The sequence below is a fragment of the Martes martes genome (assembly GCF_963455335.1).
Source record: "Martes martes genome assembly, chromosome: 14".
In the NCBI taxonomy this organism is placed as follows: domain Eukaryota; kingdom Metazoa; phylum Chordata; class Mammalia; order Carnivora; family Mustelidae; genus Martes; species Martes martes.
Window position 1 is genome coordinate 54,535,117 of NC_137902.1, and position 15,545 is coordinate 54,550,661.

General features: G+C 54.6%; 1 protein-coding gene across 1 annotated transcript in view; it reads right to left on the reverse strand.

Annotated features, from left to right (window-relative positions):
• CDH23 (cadherin related 23) overlaps nt 1-15,545 on the reverse strand; it is a gene marked incomplete at its 5' end in the record, with an annotated part of 358,117 nt that overhangs the window by 272,958 nt on the left and 69,614 nt on the right. The window contains 3 exons of the mRNA XM_080822934.1: nt 11,325-11,417; nt 11,531-11,578; nt 12,120-12,262. Of these exons, the coding sequence (XP_080679060.1) occupies nt 11,325-11,417; nt 11,531-11,578; nt 12,120-12,262 (284 nt within the window). The remainder of the gene's footprint in view (nt 1-11,324; nt 11,418-11,530; nt 11,579-12,119; nt 12,263-15,545) is intronic.

Here is a 15,545-nt window from a genome sequence, read left to right on the forward strand (position 1 = left end):
GACTCAAGGCTGGCACCTCTGAAGACGGCGGACACTGACACTAAACCCCAAACCCCGAGGGGATTTATGCTGGGGGTAAAAGGCATTTGGACTTGCTTTGGGGGCAGCATAATGAGGACAAAATCTGGAACCAGCTGTGTGACCTTGGGCAAGTCATTTAACCTGCCTGGGCTCATTTCTCCGGATCTAACAGGAGGATAATCAGACCTTTCTTATCAATCTGAAGGACTCCTGTGGGGCCAGCAGAGGCACCTCGGTGGGGGAAGGGACCCTCCTGCTGTGTTTCTGCCTTCTTCCTCTCAGCCCAGGTTTCCTTCACTGCATTTAGTTCCTTGTAACTCCCTTCCCGCACCACCCCTCCACCCCCATCCTCCTGTTCTAGCCGCTGGACAGCTCCACAAGCACCAGAAATATCCATGGCAGAGAAGAGTCTGCCCTGGCCGAAGCTGCCTAAAGGTGATGCCCGCAGGCGAGGGTCCCACCAGGCTCTTGGGCACAGGCTGCCGGCTGAACCCCAGGCACGCACCATCACAGCCACTGGCAGGAGCGCACTGTGGGACGGGGACAGTGGTACCGGCGCAGCCCTACCCGTGCCACACCCATTTTAGCAGAGACACGACATTCCCAGGGACTCACAAATGGAAGTGGTGAGTGCAGGACTCGAACCTCGAACCTTAGCACTGACCCTGACCACTGTGGGGAGTGACCTCCGACAGGAAGCTGCCTGTTCCATAGCTTGGTGGTAAGAAACACCAGACTGCGTTCAGTAAGATGAATACAGACAAACATATTCCTTGGGGACAGAAGTCAACATAGTGGTTACCCGTAGGGGGAGGGGCTGGGAATCACGAGGGACTTCTAGGTGCTGGAGAATTTCTGTTTCTTGATGCAGGTGTGGTCACACAATATGTTCACCTTGCGATCATTCACAAAGCTGAACACTTATGGCTGTTCATTTCTCCGTATGTATGCTTAAGTAATACACAGACTCAAAAAAAAAAAAAAAAAGAAAGAAAGAAAAAAGGAAACTCATAAAGCTGGTAGGGAAGGAGGCATTGGAAAAAATACTCCAGGAGTTAATCTGTCCCACTTGCATGAGGCTTTAAGCTCAAGGTTTTCCTGTCTGTCCTGCCCCTGATCCCCACGATGACATGGACAAACCCAAGATTACCACTCTCATTTAATAGAGGGGCAAATTCAGCCCTGGAAGGGGGTGGGGGTTCCTCATGCAAGTCTCCTAGCTGCAGGTGGTGGGGTTCCTGCCCCCTCCAGGGTAGAGCTCACCCCCCTCTAACTTGCTGAGCTGTACAGACAGGTGACCAAGACAGGAGGAGCTGCCTCTGGCTGGGCCAGCCCCGGGGAGGCTCAGCAACCAGACCTGTATCTGGTTCACCTCTTCTGTCCACAGTGGGGTTCTGGGACCACCCCAGGTGGGAAAGGCCAGGCCAGGGTCAGGAAGCAGAAGGTGTCTGGGTGTGAGGTTTCAAGTGGCCAGCACGGAGCGGGTATAGGGAGCAGCTCCAAGGGCAAGGGGTTAAAGAAGCCTGTGCCCTCAAGCCTAGCAGGATCCTAGCCAGCCACTTCCAGAGGGGATAACCAGGCAGATCTGACTTCGCTAACACTCGGCTTGCCTGTCTGTGAAATGGGGACACAGTACCAATCCCCTCCCCACCACTTCACTGTTCCAAGGAAAGAAGGAAGAAAAGGATTTGGCTAAACAGAGGAAGAAGGTGCAGGGGGGCACGAGTGAGAGCATCACGGGGGAGGGCACGGCCAGGCATGAGCGAGGGCAAGGCAGCAGGGAAGTGGCCGCCCACGGTAAAGCTCTAGCGCAGGAAGCAGAGGAAAGCCCGGAACTCAGACCTCGCAAATGCAAATGCGATGGGTTTCTAACATGCAGGGTTTGTGTTGGGAATGGCAGGAGGCGTGGCTGGGCTAAGACAGGGAGAGGTGGGGGGGAGGGGATGCCTGTGGGAAAAGGCCTTCTCAGAGGCAGGACTTGGAGAGGGACCGTCCTGAGCCCGTGACCCGCCTGGACAAGGACGCGACCGGACGTTCGGTTCTTTGTGGCTGGCAGTCCCCCACGCTTGCGAAGTGGGCCGGCCGATTGGTGATGAAGACAGTGAGCGGAGAAGATTACATTGTACCTAGTGATTATGCCCTGGGTGAAATCTCTCGGCTGTATTATTGCATCTGGAGAGAGGAGCTGGCTTTTCCATAGACGGACAGGAGGTCTCCACTTAAGGTTATTATGAAGAAGGAGAGCCCAGCCCCTCCCAGCTTCTAGCCAGTGCCACAAAGTTGCAAAGTAATTAAAGGCTGCTAAGGAATCAGAGAAATTATAATAATTCCATCAACCAAGCGCCTGCTCGCTTTCTCTTATTCCCCGCCGCCCCCCCCACCCCCCCGTAGGAAACAAGGTGGGTCAGGCAGCCCACAAACATATCCACACCAGCCTCGGGTGTAAGGCGGGGGGGCTTGTTGTCAAGGGGGCTGCCAGGCCTGTCCCCAAGCTGTCTAACAATACTCCTACTTGTTTGGGTAAATCAAGGGGATGAGACAAAATTCCAGAGTCCCCAGAACTGGGGAAACAGCAGCAGCATGCTGGCGGTCAGCCAACACGCTAGCACGGCCCCAAGCCCTACGTTGGAAAGCAGCCAGCCGGGACACCGCTCTTGAACTTGTGGGGGCTGTAGGAGCCCGGGGGGGCAGAGTCCCTCCCCTCTCCCCAGCCCGGCTCTGGACATCAGTGTCCACCTGGGAGAACTGCGCTGCCCCTCCGGCGGTGGGATGGCTCAGGCCCGTGGGTTCTGGAGACCATGTCCCTGCGAATCTTACCCGGTCACCTTAGCTCTTCAGTGGTTTGCCACTGACTTCTGGGGGGACCCTGGGGAAATCTCTGCCTCTGTCTGGCTTTGGCGATCTCTACAGAATGTGTGCTTAGGTGAAGTCACCTTGATGGTCCCTCCAGTGCTGGTTCCAAGGAGCTCATTTGGAACATTCTTAGGCCATTACCAGTTATTTCTTGGTGACTGCTTCCTTTTTTTTTTTCTTTGTCATGTTTCCTTTTTGTGTTTTCCACATGTTTCTTTGTAATTCTTTGTAACAATGGGAATATCCATCATCTACCCCAGGAGGGTGGGATTTCATGCATGGGCTCCCCTGGAAATTTCACACAACCCCAATGTACCCCCATTTTACAGAAGGAGACACTGAGGCTCTGAAAGACCTAGCATCTTGCTTGTGGCCTCCCAGGGTGGAGTCAGAATCTGTGTGCCCGTGGACACAGTAGGGCTCAGGGTCTCCATGTCACTGATGGAGCACAAGTCCTTCTGACCATCAGTGTCTCCAGCCAGCTGCCCACCCAGGGTCTGAGAAGACACCATTGCCTGGAGGTAAAGGGGTGCAGGCAGGAGACCTGACCCCTCCAGCAACAGGCTCCACCACAGAGGAGAGGAGACCATTTAGAGAAGGGGTATGAAGGCAACAGGTGGACTCCGGGCTCGTGGGGCTGGCAGCCCAGGCATGCGGCAGGAGCATCTCCCTGCATCCAGCTTCTGTCTCCTTCCATTTAGAGGGTCTTTACTTAAAGGATAGGGGCATGATAAGAGGTGTCCCGGCATGTGCCAGCAAATCCCTACTGCCTGTGGCCTGGGCTCTGCACCCGGGCCCCTGCCTCATGTTTACCACAGGCTGTCCTGCAGCCCCTGCCGCAGCCCCCAAAGACTCCCAGCCAGAATCGGCGAGGAAACCGGTGTAATGGACATTATAACTATGAAAACAAAATAGTAATTTTAATTACATCTGGGCTTCTTCTGTCCCCTGCTCCCATGCTACCTTCCTTCCTTGTGCAGAGAGTGGTGGAAGGAGCTCATAGCCCTGGCCATGCCCCAAGGGGCAAGGAAGGAGGGTGTGCCACAGAGGTCTCGGGGGACCCGGGGAGGCAGGCTGGCTTTCACCTGTAAGGATGGGTCTTCACGTCTCACAGAACAATGTCGTATGCACATCCGGGACCCAAATCTCAGAGGCAGGGGCACCCTAATCCTGCAGGTCACTGGGAAGGAGGGTCACTACAACTTTGCTGGGGTCCTGACCTCCAAAGGTGGTCCCCACTCTATAGAGTGGGCAGTGGGCTCTGAGCCAAGCTTCTCCGCTAGACTGCTACAGCCTGTGTATGGGGCACGTGTGACAGCCCTTAGCCGGGGATGGGGGTAAGCCTGTGCGTGAGGCCCTGAGCTCCTGCTCATCTTCCCCCAGCCTGGCTCAATCAGGACCTCATCTTTGCGAATTTGGGCAAGTTATAAACAGGCCATGGCAAAGCTACTAAGCTACAAAGCTACAAAAAGACACAGTGAGGATGCTGAAAGTAACAAACAGGAAGACTACGGCTCTAGCTGAACGGCTCTAGCTGGACGCCAGAGGACTCGCAGAAGTCGTGAAACTTCTCTTGGCCTCAGTTTCTTTCATCTCTGAAGTGGGAAGAAAAATTCTCCCCTAACTTATAGAGTTGTAGTGAGGACAGACAAAAGATAGGGAAAATCCTCAGACAGACGCAGGAGGATATTACTCCAATAAGTACATGCTCACCTTATCACGATGCACACACGCGTCCCACCTCAGGACTATGTAGAAAGAGGTGGCCCTGCTGCTTTGCCCATGGTCAACGTCACTTCACTGCTACAAGCCCGAAGCTTGCTGTCCTGGCTGCCGCAGGCTGTGGCACCTGCCCGCGGCCAGAGAGGAGGTCCCTGTCATTGTGCAGATGTTGGGGGACCAGGAGAGGTGTGAGCCCCTCAGGTGCTCACTGCAGGTCCAGAGACATGGCACAGCTTGGGGCTGCTGCTTGGCTAGAGGAAACCACTCTGGCTCTGGTCAGCAGGCTCCAGAGCCCCCGAGATGATTTATTGGTCTCCTTCTCCCAGATCAATAGGTGGGTGGTTAGAGATGCAGAGGGGGCCGCTGGGCACCACGGCCGCAAGGTATAAATTAATATGGCCTGTCAAGGGACTGCTTCTCCTGGCGTGGGAGACGACACTCTCATGAGCAGAGCTGACACCTCAGGGGGGAACGGAAGGCACAAGCCAGTGGGAGCCCCCCGACCCCCCACCTCTCGTTGCTACCTGAGGATGTAGTTTATAAATCATTCAGCGTCTGATGGGCACACCGTGAGGAAGGCAGCTGGGGGCGCTGCTGTTGTCCCCAGTGGGTGCTAATCAGTCTGGTCATGCCCACCTCTGCATGCTTGGGGCCTTGTCTGGCCACCCCTCCCTGGCTCTCTGTGTGCCCATAGCATGGCTGAGAAGGGCATGGCTGAGATTCCGGAGCTGGCAGGCAATAGAGGGCACTAGAGAGCTCCAGCAGTGAGCTCTGTGGTGTCCCAGGAGGGGTGGGCACGCTCTGCACCCCAGCACCAGGCCTGGCTGCTCTCACCCCGGGCCCGGACACTATGAGCCCTAACGGACCCCTCGCCTGGGGAAGAAAGCTGGTGGGGGCAGAGCCCTTTGCGCGAAGGCTCCTGCTGTCCTCCCAACTGTCCAAGAGGCAGAGGGAGCAGTGGGCTTCTGCCCATTTGGGAACTTCTCATCCATGGGCTGGGGCCTGGGTTGGGTACGGAGGGCACACAGGCCCTGCTCAGGCTGGCAGGGGAGATGAATGCACTACCAACCACAGCCTTGGCCGTGTGCCAGACCCTTGCTTATGCTGGCCCCCGTGCGAAGCCCTTCCCACACACAGTCCCATTTACTTGAATCCTCACAATAGTTTTGCAAAGCAGGCATGATTATTTCCATTTTGCAGGCAGAACCAGACCTGTCTCCTCATCCTGGCTCCATCCTTGAGGAGCTCTGGGCAAGTCACGAAGCTTCTCTGTTTCCACGTCCACACGCGTGGCATGGGACTAACGACGTGTCTAGCCTGTGAGGGGCCGTGAGCGCTCAGGGAGCTCCTGCATGCGCGGTAAGCACGGCCTTGGGCGGAGAGGAAACTCAGCAGTAACAACGATGTCAACGTATTATTATCACAGAACTGAATTACTCTGTTTCACAGACACCTGCTCAGCAGGAGTCTCTTTCTCCCTGCTTTCCTGTCTCTAGTAAGGAGCTCCAGGGAGGAGGGACTTCCATCTGTCCTTGCTAAGTGACAAGGAGAGACGGGGTGGCCTCGGGGGGACCCTGGCTTGGACAGTGCCCCCATCCAGGGCAGCGGGCACTCAGTCCCCTGCTTTCTCATTCCAGTCCACCCTTCTCTTCTACCAGCCTCCTCCCCACCTCACAGCTGGTTACCCGAAGCCACGAGTGATAAATATCTATGTGGGACCTGAGCTGTCTGTCACAGTGACCTGGGCAGGGTCCCAGGGAGCCTACTTGTAGCCCAGCTCTATTTCCACAAGGGAACACTGGGTACCGGTGAAGGACACACACACCCCAACAGCCGCTGGCCCTCTTCAACAGGGTCCCTGGTCAGGGGTCAGAGTTTACTTCCCTCTTTTGGAAATTCCACTATATGAAAAGAAGCTAAAGGACAGAGACTATACGATATTCAGAGACACCATAATCTCCTTCTGTGACTACCAAACTTCTACACATCCTGTGAGGTCCCAAAGAAACAGCCCCTGTGTAGAGACCAGGCCATTCCTTCCACAGTGCTTCCCTCCTGCTTTGCACACTGTAAGCTATCATGGCATCTGATACATTTAGATGTAGTCAGACATCCTCTAACCTGTCTTACACCGTGTAAAATTATCTCCCCTGAAGACAAGACCTTGGTCTTAGTCACCAGCATTTTACTGAGTATGCTACAAGTCACAAACGGGGCAAAGGGCTTTACCCACCTGCGTTATTCTATCTCCCACGATGACCCCAGGAGGCAAACAGTGCAACTTAGCTCATAGATAAGAAAACTGAGGTCCAGAGAGGTTAGGTCACGACCCAAAGTTGCACAGCTGGCAAATGGGAGAGTCCTTTTGCTCTACCCGACATGTTCCCGTCAGCTGAGAACCCCAGGCCTTGCTTCATAGCTGTTCCGCAAATGTTTGCTGTGTTCTTTAAAGGAAAACCTGGGAGTGGATGAGGGCACAATGGGTCAGCTCTGAGCTTTGGAGGACAGGCAGGACTGAGTCAGGCTGAGAGCGGAAAGAAAACAGCCCAGGACCAGCTAGAAGAGCACGATGTGCGTGTGCTGGAGCAAGAGAAAAGAGGGACAGACACGGGCTCACGGGCCCTGAACCGGCCCCTGGGCTGACAGGACGATCCATGCAGAGGAAGCCAGCAGGGAAGGCGAGAAAGGTAGGTTGAGGCCAGGTGGATAACAGCCTCAACTGTCCAGCTAAGTTGGCTGGACTTGTCAAAACTTCAAGGACACAGCCGTCCCTGTGATTACAGAAGCCCTCCTTGACTCCCTGACCTGAGGAGCCACCTGACACCGTCCGACTTCTAACCTCACACCCATCTTCCAGCCTTGGACACCCCGGCCCCAGGGTTACCTCCCCGGGGCGGATCTGGAGGGCTGTGGGTGGGCAGTGGCCCCAGGAGGACACAGGGGACAGGGCAGCGCTGAAGGTCAGCGAGGCGGACACACACCCCGAACGGAGGTAGTGGAGCGGTGCTGCTGGGCACAGACACAGGCAAACACGTTTGAGCAAATTGGAACGCCATAAAAGTCTATTACAGCAAATCAAACAGCAGTCAGCATGACAGCCATTAGCCTGAAATGAATACACGGGGACTTAATGAGGTCTGTCGAGGCTGGCTTGGTGAATTAAGTTGCCAATTCTAGCAGGATTTCCCTTTTCTTTACGGACTTGAAAGCAGCCACGCTGCCTCGTTAGGGCTTCGACAAGTGAATTGCAGGGCCTTTCACCCTGATAAAATGGATAATTACATGTAGAACAGCTTAGTGAGGGGAGAGGGCTGGGCAGGAGGGGAACCAGGAGCACAGAAACCCAAACACACCTGCCTGGCTTCTCAGGAGGAGGGGCGGGGCGAGGCAGGGGGTCTGGGCTGGGGGGAGGGGGAGGACTGTGGGGCAGGGGGTCAGCGAGCTTCTCTTGGAGAAAGAGGCAGAACCTCCCACCCACTTCCACTCTGGGCCCAAGGACATGGTCCCCATGGGCCAGGTCTCCAGGGCTTGCTGTCACTGTTAAAAATGCAGCCTCCTGGGCTGGCTCTTTCCAAACTATGGATTCAGAGTTGGAGGAGAGTAAGAATCTGCATCCTAACTAGTTCTGATGGAAATTCTGATGGAGTGTGTTTGGGACCTTCTGATCCGTCCCTTCTCTGATACTCAGTTCTGAATGGTTCCGAAACATGTGGTTCTCTGGCTTTAGCCTGCATCACTCCAGGGCTGGGGAGCTCTGTACATCCTTGGGAGGGTAGGGGGATAGACTGTGCACTAGGTTTCAATATTAGAAAGTTCTTTGTTATGTAGACCCAGAATTTGTCTCCCTATAACTTGCTCTTCCCACCCATCCTTGGACTCTGGGTACAACAGACCCCCAAATTGTCAGGGCCCGTAGGGCTGGGGACAGTGGATGCTGAGAAGGTGAGGGAGAGGTGGCAGGGGGCTGGGACGACCGGAAGAGGAGCTCAGTGGATGGAAACAGCCATGGGATCTTCTCTGCAAGCCAGGAATAATGAAGGACTGAAGAAGTAGGAGCTTCTCCTGCTGGGATTCATCCTCAGACCACTGGCTATCAGCCCTAGAAGGAACCTGGTCCAACTTCCCAGTTTAACAGCTGTTGGAAACAAAGCCAGCAGGCGCAGTGATAGGCCTAGCGTCTCACCCAGCCAGTAGCTGGCACTGCCAGGACTAAACCCCAGGGGTCTTGACCTATAAGAGCTCCACTGCTCACCTTGGCAAGCTTCAGCTGGAAAGCCACCTCCTCTGGGAAGCCTGCTGAGATTTCTCTGGTCACTCTGGCAAACCCTCAGGGTCTCCAGGGCCCTCTTCTCTTTCTCTGGTTTGCATTCTTACCCTATTTATTTCTGTAGGGCCTCTACCATACATCATGCTTCTTAAGGGCCAGGGCCTAGGGTTGCCAGGGTGACCTCAAGGCCAGCAGGAGAGCCCAGACTCAATTCTGGGCCAGGAGCCAGCAGGCCCTTCGCAGGTACCTCAGCTGGGGCCTGAGCCAGGCAGCTAAGTTCTAGCTCAGGTGACCACACCAGGCCAGGGCTGGTCAGTGCCAAGCCACCTCGGGTCAGGAGTGGCCCACGGCCTTCATCCAGCTGACACTATACCCCACCAGCCACACAGAGCAGCCCTAAGTAGGGCATCACGTATCATGTCAAGGAGGTGACCTGGGGATGTTTACAGATGAGCAAGTAAACCACATAGGCTGTCCCCCAAGAACTGTGTGTCCTTGTAGCTGGCCCCTCTCAGCCCACTCTCTCCCCATCAGATGGGCAGCAGGCGGCTACTTTATCCTGCCTGTTCTCTGTTTTTCTTAGATAAGGAGGACTATGGCCCAGAGAGGGTAAGTGACATGCCCAAATGGACTCAGCGGTCTGGAAGCAGAGCAGGGGCTGGACCTGGGGTCCAACGCCACTACTTCCAGCTCCTGTCTTTGGCGTTCTTTTGGCCTTCCAGGTCTCCGTGCGGCGAGAGCCTGGCACAGCGCCAAGCCCACAGCAGACACTCAATAAATATTTGTTAAATAGATGACTGACTGAAGAGGCTCTCTCCTTGGAGGCAGAGGCCTTCGGAGAATCCCAGGGGATTCCGACAGGGTAGCGTTGGAGGTCATACCTCTTGGCAAAGGTAGCGAGGATAAAGGCTGGCCCCGGCCCAAAGGCTGGGGAGGAGGGATGTGACCTCTCGTCCCCTTGCCATCGCTGCTGCCTGCTGCCCCCTGTGAGGGAAGACAGAGGGCAGTCATGCCTGCCAGGATGGCAGCTGAGCAATGGGCCCAAGGCTCATTAACTCCGAGCCGTGCCCTTGGTTTCTGAGCCTGGGCCCAGAGTGCAGGCTGGCACGTAGACACCCTTAATTAAATTAGGGAGACTTCCAAATGAGAGGGCCAGAGCCAAGCTGCAGTACCGGACACACTGGCCACCGCTCAGGGCACTGTGTCCCCATGCTTGGGACCGAGGGCTCTCCTTCCTTATGCCCTGCCCCATCAGGGGAAGGGCACGGGAGCCTCCGGTGTGTTCCTACCCCCACACTTGTCCTTGCTTTCTTCCATCTGGCACAACCACAGGACCACTGGCTCATAGCTGAGTGAGGAGGGCCAGGAACAGGAATGGCGCGGGAGGGGGAGGGGAGCATGAGACAAGGTCTCGTCATCTTGGAGGGAATCTGAGGCTGCCCTGGGTGTCAGACACTCAGAGTCAAAGCTGTGTGACCTTGGGTAAATCCCATACTGAGCCTCAGTTTTCTCATCTACAAACTGAACAGATATTTTGTAAAGACTCTTCTAGTCTCCTGATCCAATGACATATAAAGGGGCTGGAACTCAAATGCCAGTGCTGACCTGCTTCTCCCCAGTGGATTCCCTCTCCCGTCCTTCCCAGGCCAACCCTTTAAGGCTGCCGCTCAACCCAGAGCCCTGAGGGCAGGCCCGAGGGACACCCAGCAGAAGCTCTTTACCCACTACCTTCAAGGTCTTTGAATGGCTAACTGCCAGCCCCGAAGACTGCCATCAGTCACTGGGAAAGGGACAGTAAGCCATGAGAACCCTGGTACCCTTGGGAGCCAGCAGCCAGCTTATTAATGAACCGTTTGTAATGCAATAATTTGTACTTCTCAATTACCAGCGATGGCTTGGTTTTACACGCATGCACTCATGCAAACACACTCAGAGTACACAGACGACCCAAAGGAGCAGAGTGGCCAGGGAGACGGGGTGGGGGGGGCAAGCATAAGGTTAGGGAAAGAAAGTCCCTTCCTGGAGTCACCTGCTTCCTGTGTCCTGGGGCAGGCCGGGGGAGGGGGGGATCTGTTCTGGGCACAGCTGCAAAGTCTGGGGTTGGACCTGCCATCCCATGTGCCCAAGGCCCACACTGGCTGTGCACAGAAAGAAAGAGGCCATGACACCTGCTCCTCCCAACTCCTGTCCTGTCCCGCCTCCAGCTGGAGTTGTGGGGCTCATGCCAGGCAGGCCTTCTATCCCGCCTGAGGCTACCGCCAACCCACTCTCCTCGAGCAGCGGGCAGGCCCCTATCCACAGAGGCATCGGCACGGTCACCAACATGCCCAGAGCTGCGGTGCAGGCAGGAGAAGCAGAGCTGGAGCCGCCCTTTCCCCAGCTTCAGTCCGCTCCCAGGTGGCTCTGGAGCAGCAGCCCCACCCCCACCATGTCCCTCAAGCGTGAGCTCAGGGGCTCCTACCTCAGGGATGCGGACGCTGTAGGGCTGGTTATGAAACGTGGGTGCGTTGTCATTCACGTCCCCAACCTGTATGTTCACCTTCCTTGTGATCACCTGATGAGAGAAGGGGGCAGGGATTTAGTGTTGGCATGGGCCCCTGGCCTCTTTCCGCCCAAGGGCCTGGGCTCCTGCCTCTCAGGGCAGCAGGGGCCTCAGGGGACACTCACCCCTTGGTGGTCGCTGACGGAGAACTCCACTGTGAACTCAGACTTGGTCTGAAAGAGAAGGGAGGGAGGGAGAAGGCAGAGTTAGACAGAGGCACGAAGACATCCTGAGTCCGGCTCTAACCTGGGCTCGGCCTCTCCATTGCTGTGCGATCTTGACCAAGTCACTAGACGCCTCTGTGGCCATTTCTTCAAATGTAAGGAGACAACTCCTACCTTAATTTGCTAAGACCTGCCTTGTCACCAATTCCTATGTCTTCAGGAATGTCCTTTAGCGGAACATTGTACATGGGGGTAGACCGTCTACACCACGGAGCCACCATTCTATAGGGGTTTAACCCTGGGTCACTGTCCTTCTTGCCCATCCAGGGTTGTCCCTTGTTTGGAGATACCCTGACCACCCATTCCAACTCCAAGTCCACATGTCAGCACTAGCCCTGGAAGAGGGACACCATTAAATCAGGAAGATGCTACTTCGGGGTCAGGATGGGGCCTCACCTAAAAGGTGATGAGCCAGCCTCCACCAGTGTCTGCCTCTGCGTCGCTCCCCCCTCCGAGAAAGAACTGGGGCGCGTGCACAGCCAGGTCATACCTCTCTGTCCAGCGCCTGCCGCAGCCACACCACACCCGTGTCAGGCTCCACGGCAAAGAAACGGGAGGCCTCCTCCCCAGATACACCAAACACGAGGGGGTCGTTGTCCATGTCTCGGGCCAACAATTGGGTTACAGAGGAACCTGGAATAGCCAAGGGAGAGATCAGAGGACAGCTGTGGAAGGGGGGACTACTCCCCAGCACCTTGCTCAGGTGGCTGAATCCCAGTGGGGACCTGCCACCCCCCAAACTGCTGGCAGGTCACTATGCCTCTCTGGGCCCTGACCCAGGCTCCCTGTCCCCACCCTGGTCACTTGTTACAGTGCATATGTACCTGTCATAGATAACTGTGGCTCACCATGATTTAGGTGGCTAGTGGACAGCTGTACCTGGGTCTGTACCCCCTCCTTTTTTCTGATTTTAATGTGGAGACTCCCTCCTCCAAGTGGCTCAGATGAGGGCAGAGCCCTTCCATTCTTCTGCCCCAGGATGGGCACATAACTCAGCTTGAGCCAATCAGAGCACTCTGTCTCCCTGGTCACAGCGATTGGTGCAGGGATGAGCACGGGTCCCAGACAAGCCGGTCAAAGCCAACCCTGGGATTTGCGCTGGCCTGGGAAAGAGGGGCCCTCCTTCCACTGGGGTTGCTAACTTGGCCCTGCAGGCAACCATCTCTGGCACCACCCAGGAAGGGTCAGCCTGAGAATGAGGCCAACAGGAGGAAACTAGAGCCAAACAGTGTACCGAGAGAGACTGCTGAAGGTTTGAGGGTGTGTGGCCAGCCATGCCTGAAGTTTAGCTCCAACCTCTGGACTTCTCAGCTGTGTGAGCTAAGAAACCCACCTCCCCTCATGTGTGTTTTTTCCTTTGGCCTGAGTGTTGAGTTGGGTTTCTGGCTTTTGCAAATGGAAGCACCCTTTCTAATTCACAACACATTATACTACTTAGCATTTGCCCAAGAGTGAGTGGGTGCTGGCCTTGTGCTAAGTGCTGGAGTACACAGATGTTAGGAAGTTGTGGCCCAGGCTCCATGAAATCGAGGCCAGAACCGGGTGCAGGGTGTGGTTTCTGTTCATAGGAAGAGGACCGAGGTGTCCCTGTTCCCCAGGAAATACAGCCTGGCTAGAGGGCCCCGGGGTGCCTGGCTTACAGCCTTAAGAAGCCCTAGTGCAGGGCACCAACTCCCAGGGATCACAGCCCTCCCTGGGTAGGCTTCAGGCAGGGTGACCCACCCCCTTGTTGTCTGGGACTGGGTTAGGACACACACTGAAGCCAGGAGGTCCCAGACAGCTGGATGGGCTGGCTGCCTTGGCCTCAGCTCCTTGCATCTCCGGGAACCGTGCAAAATGTCATGAGTGCACGGTGTCAGTTTCTGCAGAAAGGGCCTACAGTCTTCATCTGATTCTCAAAGGGGCAGTTAAATTAGAATCATGGCCTTGGCAAATCACTTTTTTTTTTCTTTAAAGATTTTATTTATTTATTTGACAGAGAGACAGAGATCACAAGGAGGCAGAGCAGCAGTAAGAGAGAGAGAGAGAGAGAGAGAGAGAGAAGGGGAAGCAGGCTTTCTGGTGAGCAGGGAGCCCGATGCGGGGCTCGATCCCAGGACCCTGAGATCATGACCTGAGCCGAAGGCAGAGGCTCAACCCACTAAGCCACCCAGGCGACCCAGCAAATCACTTCTTTAAAGCCTTAGTTTATCCTATAAGATGGAAAAGACCACTCTTTCTTCCCCAAATATAGATTCTCGTGTTTACTGAATAGCTCGGATGATCAAGCTAAGTAAGAAAGGATTCCAAACTCTGGAACTATTACCTAGAAAAGAACACTATGTGAACTTTTAAAAGGAACATTCTAACATGACAATGATAGCTGATATTTCTGAGTGCTAACCACACTCTTGACACTGGGCTAAGAAGTTTCCTCGTACTGTCTGGTTCAACCATTACCATTATTCTCCCCATTTAACAGATAAGGTAACAAAGAGTGATTAAGTAATTGACCATGGCCCGCAGTTAGTAAATGGCAGAGCTGGAATTCAGATCCCAGGTACTCTGGGTCCATAGCCCTTGTTTGTTTCCACGCCCCTACACACTCCAACACTTGATATGTTAACTCAAGATTCAGGACTTCTATGGACATGACCCTCTCATGACCCTAACCAGAAGCCTAACACTTGGAAAAGGAAGACACTGAGTAATCACTGGGCTCTGCAGATATGCCAGAGAGAGTACTAGGCTCATTCACCCAGGTTCTCTCATTAAATGCTCCCAGCAACTCTGTTTCGTAGCCATTATTCTACCCACTTTATAGATTAGGAAGTTGAGGATCAGAGAGGCAAAGTGTCCACTCCAAGGTCACACAGCAGAGCAGGATATGACAGCATCCAAGGTGATGGCGAGGAGATGAGAAGCAGGAGGAAGAGGAGTAAAATCATGGAACAGAGTTGGAACAACCTCAGAGAACTTTTGGGGGGTCCAAACCTCCCATTTTATTTTTTACTTTTTTTATTTTTATTTTTTAAAGATTTTATTTATCCATTTATTTGACACAGAGAGACAGTGAGAGAGGGAACACAAGCAGGGGGAGTGAGAGAGGGAGAAGCAGGCTTCCCACAGAGCAGGGAGCCCGATTCGGGGCTCAATCCCAGGACCCTGGGATCATGACCTGAGCCAAAGGCAGACGCTTAACCACTGAGCCACCCAGGCGCTCCTCAAACCTCCCGTTTTAAAAATGGAAAAGCTGAAGGCATTTCACTAGTTTTCCAAAGAACAATGGTGGAGGACAGAGTCTGCAGCTAGAACCCAAATTTCCAGACTCCTAGTGCAGGGCTCCTTCTGGATGAGGAAGGAAGAAGTATGTGATGTCACAGATAAAACCAAGCGCATCTCTTCAAAGCATCTGGGTTGTTCAATGGCAAGCCATTGTTTTATACTAAAATCGAGGGGGATATTTTGGAGCACAGTGTAACAGTTTATTTTTCAAGACCGAACCTGAAGCTGTAAAAGAACTTCCAGTCTCCCCAACTTCCAGGATGCACGTTTCCTTTCTGTCCCTTCAGGTGTGCTTTAGCAGCACAGTTTGAGGAACCCTGAACTACTTCCTAGTGCTTTGGGGAGATCCCATATAAGGAAACTGAGGCCCCGAGTGGTCCTGCCTGCCCATAGTACGACGAGTCTGTGGAGGCCCCCTGGAGCGAAGGCTTCACCTGCCAACCACCGTCAGGGCCCAGCCCAGATGATGGATATGGGACTAAGCTCTCTACTGGTTGATGGGATTCTGGGAAAAGACCACACTGGCCCTCGAGCCAAGGTCATACGACTCAGCCCGATATCCCAAATGGCTCTCTCAGGCCCAATGCCCAGGCCCTTCCAAGAAGGGGGGCACTGGGCAGGACATGGATGGGGCCATCAGCTGCTGTCACCC